Here is a 12,674-nt window from a genome sequence, read left to right on the forward strand (position 1 = left end):
CTAATGCTAGCAGATGAGATTCCCGTTTAACGTCCATCTGAGGGACAGAACACATTGATGAATCACCCTGTCTGTGAAACACCAGGAAGACAGTTTATAGCCGAATCGGGATTCAAACCCAGACTAGACAGCCTAGAGGGGAGTATGCGTACCTATAGGCCACCTTGTCAGCGCAACACAGGGATGAAATGACAATATAAAGACGGATCCTATGCGGAAAACTCAGCTTTAATGATCTTCAAGGAAGCAGGTACGAATCAACATTCAACACACTCAGACCAGGAACTGGAAGTTTGGTGATAGGTCCATTATCCCCTTTGAGACAGGACTCCCAAAAACCGTATGCTCTGTGGCTGCACTCTCAATTCCAAACGCAGCAAAGTTTTGTGTTTATGATGTTAAAATTACCTTTAAATGCAAAAACATGCTTCAATCCTGCTATGTTTGTCTCCAATGCATCGGAAAATTCAACCATTTACCCACCGTCAGTTTGTTGGCCTTTTAACTTCCGCTAAACCACTCTTCCATGAGCCTCAATCTTGAATAGATGGGGGGGGGGGCGGGGGGGGACCAAAAAAAAAAACCCACTCCAAATATTTTACAAAAATATTATTAAACACAAACTGCATCTTACAACTGTTCCACCAATTGGACTACGCAAACCCACACCATTGCCAGACTCGAACAATACACATCAAAGAAACAATGAAAAAAAAATATATATATATATATATATATATATATATATATATATATATATATATATATATATATATATATATATATATATATATATATATATATATATATATATATATATATATGGGAATAAAACCATCATGCACATCTTACAAGTCTGAAACAAGATCTCCTCAAACCAGGACGATGCAGCTTCGGGTCAGACATTTCAACTTGAATACGGTAATCAAATGGAAATTTTCATACAGATTCAATCATAGTAGGCAATAAGGCGATCACAGAAATGGTACGTACACAAGACTTGTCTACAAAAGCAGTGAATGTGTCAAAAATTTGCACAATGAGCGTCTTGAGGAATGGCGAAAACAACATTCGTTTTTTTTTCTGGTTAAAACTACTTAAAGCGAATAACATTTAGTCACCCAGCTGGGGCCGAGGTTCAGGTATACTGTGGGTTTAATATCTATGTGAAGTGGAACACCTTTCCCTGGAGTGAAGAGCGAGGGGGTCTCAGTACTAGTCACTGAAACTTCCCGAAAGCTTTCCCAGTACACACGTTCATTGAGCTGATCACTGTACATTTCAAAATGGCCATGGGGTGACGTTTGTAGCACTACTTCTGCACTTCATCGAAGTCAAAAATAAAAAAAAGCAAGGCGCCTCTGTTTGTGAGCTTACAAAATGGATTCTGTAGAGATTATAAATTACTGACAAATCAAAAAAAAAAAATCACAAAAACAAACAAACAACTAAACGACACAATAAATCAAAACATACAGTTGTACTTTTATTCGAGTAAACAGTACTATAAACTCTGACTAAAATAAACTTGGAAGTTAGATTGTAAAATGCTAACTCACTGCAAATTATATAGTTACGACAGGAGCCCACTTGATGTCGACATCGTTCAGTCATCCGACTCTTCAGCCTAAAATGGCTCTACAATTTGGCTCTCATGGAAATTCAACGTTTCACTACAACGCACAAGGTTTATTGCGAATTGCTTTAAGTGATAAACTCTCCACAGCAATTACTTCCTCACCACAAATTTGGAATTGGCGTTGTTATTCATGAGTGGAAACATTGCTGCAGCATGCTTGCTTTCATGACATGTACGTGCGCAGAGTGCCTCGAACCAGGGATCGACAAATGGGACATTTCCGCAGGGAAGGCGATGACGCACAATCAAAGCAAACGACCAAATGTCCGCACGGGATGAAAACGACAGAAACTTCCTGGTCCATGCAAACCTTGCACATTCTTTCATCCTGGAGGCGCCTGAGCTCTTCCTCGGTGGACGAAGCTGTTGGAAAACAGAAAAAAAAAAAAAACATCAGTCTGGCAAAAGCAACAGCACCACTTTAGCAGAGAAATTCATGCCAGGTCATAATATGCTGTTCAGTATTTCGAGACAAATGCACAAAATGTTTAAAACACGTACAACAATCGTTGTTTTTTGAAGTCCTTGCTAGTGTATTCACCAGGCTCTGTTCTGCTTCTGAAGGAGAAAGGGTGCAACAAATAAACTAAATAAATGAATGAATGAGCGAATTGAAATAGAAACAATGAAATTATAATCGTCTGGCATAACAATCAGTATTGCATAGGGCAATGTCATCGCCGTGCAACACATGGCTGCAGGTTAGCAACGGTTCATGCAGTGGCAGAGCTGTGCTGCTGATGTAGGTTAGAGCAGAGATTTGGAATTTGTTGAGGGTGCTCGCGATAGCTCGCCTAATCTTTGTGAAGGACACCGTGGGATCTTTAACATTCACCAACTAATACTGGCAGATGGGTCCTCCAGTTTAATGTCCAACCGAGGAAAGGCACACATTGCTGTCCCACCCTGCCTGCGAATCACCAGTGTGACAGTTTCAAATGCAGGCTGAACAGCTCGGAGGTGAGTGCAGATTCCTCGAAGCTATTGTGCCAGCTGGAATACACAATCCATTTCATGTAACAGCTCCGAAGCTGGGAGGTCAGTTTGTGCAGCAGGATAGAAACATAAGATACACTTTGGTCCTTGATGTTTTTCAACAAAGAGCAGAGGCCAAAATAAGATGTTTTTCACTCCATCATAGTCACTCCCACAGCATTCATGAAGTGTGGCCCAAAAGTTTATCGGAAAAAAAACAAAAATGTTTTTAACCCTTACTTTCATTTTGATGATCAGTGACATTCATATCCTCCTCGGCAGCAATTAGGTCATTGATAAGCTCCTCCAGTGACGTGTATACAATGCCGGTGAGCAGGAACTTGCTATGGACCGTGGAATGCACAAAGTTGCGATCAAAGCCCATCTCCAACACACACTTCACCAGCGTGCTCTTCATGAGCTGTTCCGGTTGATCTACAGGACAAGGATATCCAATTACTACAACGGTGTCCTTATGCAACTGAATATCTTTTTTGTATAAAGAGTCAAGGTTCGTGGAAGAGCTTGTACAATGAACAGATTGGGATGCAACAGGAAAAAAGGTATAGGGGTGGAGGGGGAGGGGGAAAACACCAACAGTGCCGTAGAAGGACAAAATGGAGGAAGACTTGACAAACAATGGGTGTGGGGAGGAATGGGGTGGACATGATTGATGCAGAAGGAAACTCTCAGGAAGGAAAAATTGGAACTCATGAAGAAGGGGGGATTGAGGGGGTGTGTGTGTGTGGGGGGAGGAGGAGGGGGGGAGGGTTTAATGTGGATATAAAAGATCATGGTTTCAAATTGGGGACGATCTGAGATGGCAGTGAATAGCTGTTTTGAAGAATGAAATTGAAGAGGATGTGGCAGTTGATTCCACAGGCATGGCAAAAAAAAAGACGAAACAAATGAGGGGAGATGAGCAGTGATCCTGGATTTAGGTAATTTTACCAGAGGAAGGTTGATGCTGGACTGTGTGAGCCATGCAGAAACCTAGGGGTTGGGGGTGTGGGGGGGGGAGGGGGGACAAAGCACGGAAAGAGCAGAGGGTGCAAGACCAGAAAGGAGGCGGTAGAAATCAGAGACCACCAACTTGTCTGCGGTGGCAAAGTGATAGGCCCAGAGACGCAGCTTCAACATGTGAGATTCCAATGATCTTGAAGGTCTTGGTTTCCACGGTGTCAAGCTGAGCAAGATGTGAGGCAGGGAAGTCAGCCCAGAGGGGAAAGCAGTACTCCCTCAAGCTGCGGATGAAGGCTTGTAGGTGGATAGGAATTCAGGTCTGCCAAGGAAGCACATTGTATGACAGAGGATGCCCAGTGAGCGATTGGCTTTGGAGGCCAACTTTGAAATCTGGTTTGCCCAAGAAAGGTTCTAGCTGATAGTGAGACCCAGGAGTTTGAACATCCTGAAACTCCTGAAAAGGATTGTTAAGAAAGTGGATCGGAGGGTTTGCTAGACGGACCTTTCAGAGAGAGATCGTGAGAGTGTGTGGTTCATCAGGATTGAAAGACATACTCCAAGTGTTTTACGAGCTTATGATTTTGTCAAGGTCTGAAGAGAGGGAAGGGGCTGCAGCCTGCCTGTCTGAAGGATGAGGGATGTCCATGGCAGAGGGTGGAGTCATCAGCAAAAAGGAAAAAAGGGGATTTTGCAGATTCAGAGAGATAATTTATGAAGATCAGGAATAGGACTGGGCCCATAACACTAACTTTGGGCACTCCAGCCTTGACAGGGAGAGGAGATGAAAGGATTCCATTCAGAGCCACACGATGGCTACGAGAGTTCAGGAAATCAATATGCCATGCGTGGGGTTGTCCTTGGATGCCATAGGCAGACAGTTTGGAGAGCAAGACAGGATGCCAGACTGTGTTGAAAGCATGAAATGTCAGAGGGACAGCCCTGACGTGTCATTGAGGATCTCCATCCATTGTTGGGTGAGTAGAAGCAGCATGTCCAAGGTAAAGTAACCTGTTCTGATTCCAAATTGGTGATTCGAGATGAACCTGTTGGAGAAAAGGAAGTATTTCATATCAGCTGCGATGATGGATTCCATGATCTTGTTGATGACAAAGTAAGCTGAGAAGTCTGTAGTTAAGAAGATCAGTTTTTGCACCCTTTTTATATCATGCAGTGATGGTGGCAGATTTCCAAGCAGATGGTTTATGGCTTTATGCCTTATGGCCTAGGACAAATGATAGGGTGAAAAGGGAAAAGAGGGAATATGCACGAGCAGCAAAGCAGGTTTTTAGGACACTTGAGGTGATGCCGTCCAGTCTAGCAGCAGAATCAGTCGTAGGTTGACAGAACCTTATCTATCTTCTCGGGTGTAAAAGACACAGGGTCCAGGAGGAGTTGGGTGTGACTGGGAAGGATGGGCACCGAGAGTGAGGGGCTGGAGACACAAGATTTGGAAGCAAACACAAAATTGAGGCATTTGGCCTCATCACATGTGGAATCAGCTGTGGTACCAATTGAAGAGAGGGAAGGGCTGGAAGGGGAGCATACTCCCGACAGACTTAACAAGGTGCCACCATGTTTGAAAGGAGGGAGACAAGTTTGAAAGTTCATTCTTGAGGTCGGACAGATGTAGTTTCCTGGCTCTCCTGAGAGTAGAAATACACTTGTCGATATTTTGGAATGCACCAAGATTGCCTTCGGTCAGATTTGCCTTCCAGGAAGAGAAGGCAAGTTGTTTCAGAGCAACTGCCTCACCACAGGATTCAGCGTACCAATTGGCAGGAAGAAGGGTAGGATTATTGAAGATGAGATGGGATGAATCTGTGCATGAGAGACAGCATAAGAGAGTTTGTCATCAAAGGTTATGATGACACAGTGGGAAATGGGAAATGCCCCGGGGGTTGGTGAGATTGAAAAAAAATTGAATCTATACAGCCATGCATGGACATATCCCTGTGTCGTAAGAGGCGACCAGGGTTGCGTCAGGAAGGGCATCCGGCGTAAAACATGTGCCAAATCACGATGCGGATCATGCGGATGATTCGCTGTGGCGATCCCTAAAGGGAGCAGCCGAAAGAAGAAGAAAGACAGCCATGCATGGACAGACTATTCGATCAGCAAATGAATAACTGGGAGGTAATCTGGTTTCGAATAGATCAGATAATTGGGATTTGAGTGTGGCTGCAGCAGAGGGCACTCTTACCCATTGTTTGAAAAGAAATGGAAAGGTACGAACAGGAGTAGAAGTAGAAGTAGTTGAGGTAGAAGTAGTCTAAGTCTAAGTCTAAGTCTCAGTAGAAGAAGTAGTAGTAGAGGAAGAAGAAAAGGCGCTCTTACCAAGCGTAAGAGAAAGAACGAGCAAGAAAAAGAAGACTATTACCAATAGTAGGAACACTCTAAGATGAAAAGTTCTTACCCGCAGAGGTTGTGGCTTGGTGTCGAGTGCTTTGATCCCTTCCCATGCTTGCTGCCGAGTTCGCTTGAGACTGCAAACAACGAGTGACATTTCAATGTATGATACCAAAGAAAAATTTCATCACAATACGTGTGAATGTTCTCTGTACAAAAATCACTACAAAAGCAAGTTGCGTAAAAAAATAAAAATAAAAATAAAAACACCACAAGCAAAAGAGAAAAGTGAAAAAGGCAGATCTTGCAATAAAAGTGGAAGCAAAATGGCCTGAAAGCAATCACGCTCGGGTCTTACCAAAACTCGCATGAGGTTGGGGTATCTGCTCTGGACAGTCCTCACGTACGCCTGACCTTTCTCCTGTAGCACGAAACCACACCTGTAAAGGTATTAGGAAAGATCCAAATGTTAACAACAAAGTGAACCAGGAAATGATGAACTCCCTTAAAAAGGCACCGTGAACGAATCTCTTAAAGAATCTTCGTCTTAACTCCACGGTGATGATCCTTTTGGGCCGACACTGACAGGATGACCGAGAGCGATGCACATTCATCTCTAGGCCGTCTAGCATGGATTTGAATCCAGATCCAGGTCTAAACTGCTATGCCGGTGTTTCGCAAGCAGGGCGATTCATTGAGCCGTCCCTCCAAGAGTCATTAAATGCGTGTCCAGTCTGCCGGCATTAGTTAGTTGACGTTATGACCCCACGGTGTCCTTCATGAATAGTGGGCGAGTTATCGCTGGCACCATCAAAAACATTACAAATTCCTGCTGCATCTACTGCTGGGAAGGCAATGGCAAACCACTCGATATAACCCTTGCCAAGAAATTGCTTCGCTAGCACCGACACTCCGTAACAGAGCAAGATACATCAGAATCAGAAGTAGTATAATTTTGGTTCTGGTTCTGGTAAACTGGTTCATGAAGTACGAAAAGGAGTCGAGTATGCATACAAACATGACGACAATTCCATAAAACCAATCATGGAGATCGAGAGCTTTCCCAAAACTCGCCCACTCTATTAGCACAGAGTCGTGATAAATGTCTCGATTGCGGATGTAGATCTTCCCATGCCACGACCAAACCAAGGAATGACAATGGTACAAAACCATGCTCGTGAGGAAACTCCAACGGCACTGATCAAAGCGCGTTCAAAAAGAAGGGGAACTAACACACTGCGCAGGTGGGAGCATGGTCTAATACATTAATACGTCGTGCAGGTCCGCCGTCCATGTCCTGCATTTAACACATGTATGAGCTCATCAATGAGCCTTGGAGAGTTAAAAAAAAAAAAACATTTGGCACATTCACCTAATTGAGAGTGGTGTGTCAAAACGATTTAATCTTATTGAAATCATCTTTAAATACGAGTCGACTAACTGTACACCATTGTTTCTCTTCTTATTGGAAACTAGCAAAAGTATCTGTCCCCAGTGATGGGAAAAGTTTAATCTATCAATTTAAATTATTTCATGGACTTTAAAAAGGTTAATTGTGTTGCACTCCAAAAAAAATATTAAAAAATCCATCTTTTTCAATCAGACAAATTGGTCATCCTGTTTGCCAAAAATTGTTATATTGGTCACTTTGGCCTCACTTTGCAGCCTCCAAGGCCATGGCCACCATCGAACTAGAAGGCACTCTGTGCTCGTCATCCTCCACATGTTTTGATTTACCCGCTGATCACATCACGTGCCTTCTGGTTGAATGGTTTGCATTAGCGGGAACAATCATCTGGGTGGCAGATGGATGGTTGTACTTTGCGGATTATGCGGTTTTACCGTATGAGACGCAATCCATGGTGATGCTCACCATAAGTCAGGAGGTACGCCTGATGTATAAACGATGAATGTGGTCATCATTTGGTTGGATATTTATCGGTAAGCCATCCTGATGAGGACAAATAAGTCCGAAATGCGGATAGACGGCTCCGTTTGATGTTTAATTGATGTTGACCATGTAATCTTTGTCTGTTTGACAGAGCTGCCGGGCCGAGGCTACTGGGTTGGAGGTGATTCTTTGGTGTAGGACTATGTCCAATGGCAATTGGGGGAGTGCTCGTCACACTCCACATGTTTCGAGATATATATATATATATATATATATATATATATATATATATATATATATATATATATATATATATATATATATATATATATACATACTGTATATTAGACTCCTCCCATGGTATTCCAGCTGAAGAAGCTGCATAAAGCAACCATGAAAGGCTACCGAAGGTAAGCCCTCTGCTGTTTCAAACCCTTCCCAGAGTTCCTCCATAGCTGTAAAGACATGTATGCACTACTGATGAATGACTGTCTTTACATGTATGCACTATTTGTGTCTTTACATGTCTGTACTACTTGTGAACGTCTTTACAGCTGTGGAGAAACTCCCAGAAGGGTTTGAAACAGTAAAGGGCTTACCTTGTGTCATCTTTCATGGTTGCTTTATGCAGCTTTCTTCGGCTAGAAGAGCATGGGAGGAGTCAATTTATATGTACTGGCAGAGTACCCGCCGGAAGGGCGATCTTGTTCCAAGCATAAGTGTTCTTGTGACATATACCTTGATGTGGGCAGTGTATAGGCAACTGACAGCTCTGTGTTGGCGAAAAAAAAATAACCCGGTTACGTGCATGAAGCAAAAAATACCTACTTCGTATAATTCAAAATACCTCACTGCACTTGAAAACGTGTAGACAGGAATACTGTACTGTAAATGTTGGACTCTTGTAATACCCTCAACTCCCACCTGGAGGTGGTGCTACACGACACACATTTACATAGAGAATTTGCACCTGATGTATAAACGTTATGACCTTCATGAATAGTGGGCGAGTTATCGCAGGCTACCCAAGGTATCGCTGGCTGTAGAATTTGCACCGACACGAGATTATATATATATATATATATATATATATATATATATATATATATATATATATATATATATATATATATATATATATATATATATATATATAAAAATCAATGAACAGGAAACAAACATTTTCAATACATGTGGAAAGTTTATGGACCCAGACAGGGAATCACACCCAGGGTGTGGGCCCGTAATTTTTCCACATTAATAAATAAATATATATGCACTGCAGTGTTAATTTATAATACAATAGTTATTTGAATTTCAGTTGGTGTGGGGACCAAAAACACAAATATTATACAATCCAGGAATGCGCCAGCTTATCATCTTCAAATCACATTCCCCTTAAAAGAACCGCCTTGCTCATGCTGTTGAGGCCGCTCACCTTGGAAACCACTTTGTGTGTTCATGCCATGGGTCATCGCCAATTTCCCAATTCCTCAAACCCCCATCACAGAAGAAACATTTCACGTTGTCTGCAACACCTACCAAGGTAGAGACAAATAACAAAGGCTTAAAAAAAAATGTTCAAGTGCTCAGTCGCTGAACAAAAGGCCAGACTGCAATATTGGATATCTGAAGAGGAAATTCACATTTAAATTATTGCTTTCTACCATGGGGATCAAATCAACCAAGAGGATTGTGCAGAATGTGATATCCTTTGTGAGGCTGTCACTGGCCTTGGCAAATCACAATCACACACTTCGTTTTCTCTGGCTATTCACCGCAAGGTCGCACCATCGAAACTGAGGATGGATGGATGGTAATTGTAGCTACACAAAGACATCGTTCGTACCAGGTATAGAACAAGAGCTAGCAGCAGGAGGTGGTAAATATCACATTGAAGGCCAAATGGTTTGGTGCCAGATTCAGACAGAAATGTATCGAGTGAAAAGAAACAAAAAATAAACAAAAAAATAAACAAAAAAAACCACCTTTGTGTATCCTCCTGGGCAAGAGCTCGAAATAAAGTCTCAAAGAAAAACACCAACCCCCCCTCCCCCCCCACCCCATCCTTGAACCTTCCATCAAATATACTGCATTTATGACTTCACATCATACATCCAGTCCAACATTGTAGATTACAATAATTATTTACTATTTTTTTTGTACCGCGAACAAAGGAAAATAACATCAGATGTTCAAAGAAATAAAATTGGAATTGTTTACGAGCAATATTTGGTGATTTGCTCTCTTATAAGTTGTACCTCAAAATGATAAACATCAACATGATAAAGTAGGCATTTCAGGAAGCAAGGAGAAGTTGTTACAACAGATGGCATAACACAATCAACGAGAGAAACCGTTTTATTAACTCCACCAAGGAAGTTGGATGGAGGTTATGTATTCACCCCTGTCTATCTGTTTGTCTGTCTTTCTCTCTGAGCAGGATATCTGAAAAAGAAATGGATGGATTTAGACAAAATTTGGAGGACAGGTTTGGTGTGTGACAAGGACAAATTGATGAGATTTTGGTGACGATCCGAATACGGACCCAGCGACGAGAATTTTTTAATTTTAAAAAGGATTCTTCATAATTGAGAAATAGGGCCAAAGGTGTATATATATATATATGTATATATATATATATATATATATATACATATATATATATATATATATATATATATATATATATATATATATATATATATATATATATATATATATATATATATATATATATATATATAGCACAATATTTCAAAAAGATATGTACGGGTTATGACAAAACTTGATGGATTAATTGGGTTAGTGACAAGAACAAGCCGATTACATTTTGATTAAGGTCTGGATTCAGATCCGGCCTATCAGTGGATACAAAACGTAAACGGTTTACTTCCAATCATCAGCAAGGTCATGTAAGCCTTACTTTTCTCCAACAACCTAATCTCAGATCACCAATTTCACTTCAGACCAGGTCACTCCACCTTGGGCATGCTGCTTCTCCTCTCCCAACAATGGATGGAGGCCCTCAATGTCAGACATGAGATCAGAGCCGTCTCTGAACATATATCGAGCTTTTGATACAGTCTGGCATCCTGACTTGCTCTCCAAACTCTCTGCCTATGGCATCCAAGGCCAACTCTACACTTGGCTGATTGACTTCCTCTGCTCTCGTCACCAACGTGTGGCACTCAATGGAATCCTTTCATCTCCTATCTCTGGAGTGCCCCAAGGCAGTGTTCTGGGCCCAGTCCTATTCTTGATCTTCATGAGTGACCTCACTGACTCTGGAAAATCCTCTTTATCTATTTGCTGATGACTCCACCCTCCGCCGTGAAATCCCTCATCCATAAGACAGGCAGGCTTTAGCCTCTTCCCACTCTTCATACCTTAAGAAAATCACAAGATGGTCAAACACATTGAATTTGTCTTTCAATCCTGACAAATCTCACATTTTCACTCACTCTCTCTGGAAGGACCATCCTCCTATATACTCTCTCAACAATCCTTTTGAGGAAGTTTAGTGATAATTATAAATTCAAACTCCTAGGTCTCACTGTCAGCCATAATCTCTCTTGGGTAAATCACATTTCAAAGTTGGCCTCCAAAGCCAACCATCGACTGGGCATCCTTCCTTCGTACAAAGTACTTCCTTCCATTTTGCACACCTAAACTCCTTTTCACCTTCAAGGCTTTCATCCGCAGCTTGATGGAGTACTGCTCTTCCCCCTGTACTGGCTCCACCACCTCACATCTTGCTCAACTTGATGCTGTGGAAACTAAGTTCTTTAAGATTATTGGAATCTCCCATGATGAAGTTGAGTCTATGGGCCATTCAATTCACCATTGCAGACAGGTCAGTGATCTCTCCGCCTTCTACCACCTCCATTCTCATCTTGCACCCTCTGCTCTTTCCATGCTTTGTCTCCCCCCCCCCAAGTTTTCTGCAGTGCAGACACGGCCAATCATTAACCCCCTTCTAATTGAAACTCCTAAAATACAGAATCAATACCCACCTCCACTCATTTGTTCCCCGTTCCCACCCCCCCCAACCTGCAGAACAAACTTCCACATTCTATTCAATCTTATTCTTCCCTCAATATCTTCAAGACAGATGTTCACCACCATCTCAGATAGTCTCCAATCCAAAATCATGATCTTTCCTACCCTCGTTAACCCTCCCTCCCCACCCCACCCCACCCCAATGCCTCCACCTTAAAAATTTTCAGTTTTCTCTCCTGAGTTTCCTTCTGTGTCCATCTTGTCCTCTCCTGCCCCCCTCCCCATTGTTTGTCCAAGTCTGCCTCGATCTTGGCCTTCAACTCTGTTTAATATGGAGATAGGCAAACAAACAAACAAAAAAATTTGTTTAACACATTACAGCTACCCTCACGAGAAATTTTCTGCAGTCTGCAGACCCATACCAGGCATCAAGTTTGTTACTGTGACTTCAAATGAAACCTCCATTCGGCCATGTACCATTTCCCTCACTGTCAGGGTCTCCACACACCGGGTGGGGTGTGTTCCAAACACCAGATAAATTCCTGTTTTATAAAAACGGACAAGGGAAACGGCATTGTCTGCTGTTTCAGGGAGAAAACGCAGCTGTGCCAAATAAATGATGTGTTCAAGGTTATTTATAGATTTACCAGTGGGCCCGTTGGTCCATTGGACCAAATTGTCATTGGTCTTCATGGCCTTGTAGCATACCTGCCTGCTGTACTGCTTGAGCATCAACTTGCCTTGACACCAAGCCCAGATGAGCTTGGGCTAGGGTGGAGATGATATGTTCGTTATTATTATTACCGAATGATACTATTATTGTTCATATTATTAGCGCTAATTAATATTTGCTTTGTT

The 12,674-nt window shown here is 42.2% G+C and overlaps 1 protein-coding gene across 8 annotated transcripts in view; it reads right to left on the bottom strand.

Annotated features, from left to right (window-relative positions):
• Window positions 1-209: 209 nt before the first annotated feature.
• Window positions 210-12,674, bottom strand: part of LOC147011392 (baculoviral IAP repeat-containing protein 7-like) — a 51,140-nt gene continuing 38,675 nt past the window's right edge. For 7 of the 8 annotated variants that reach the window (XM_085857671.1, XM_085857675.1, XM_085857673.1 and 4 more), the window contains 6 exons: window positions 9,253-9,352; window positions 6,282-6,363; window positions 5,991-6,060; window positions 2,855-3,049; window positions 2,141-2,197; window positions 210-2,002 (listed from right to left, as the gene is read on the bottom strand). In XM_085857671.1, coding sequence (XP_085713797.1) covers window positions 1,803-2,002; window positions 2,141-2,197; window positions 2,855-3,049; window positions 5,991-6,060; window positions 6,282-6,363; window positions 9,253-9,352 — 704 coding nt within the window. In that variant the 3' untranslated portion in view covers window positions 210-1,802. The remainder of the gene's footprint in view (window positions 2,003-2,140; window positions 2,198-2,854; window positions 3,050-5,990; window positions 6,061-6,281; window positions 6,364-9,252; window positions 9,353-12,674) is intronic. The other variant, XM_085857676.1, reaches the window with a different exon arrangement.

Source organism: Eptatretus burgeri, chromosome 15 (genome assembly GCF_056783735.1).
Source record: "Eptatretus burgeri isolate ZD-2024b chromosome 15, Ebu_testis_v1, whole genome shotgun sequence".
NCBI lineage: Eukaryota > Metazoa > Chordata > Myxini > Myxiniformes > Myxinidae > Eptatretus > Eptatretus burgeri.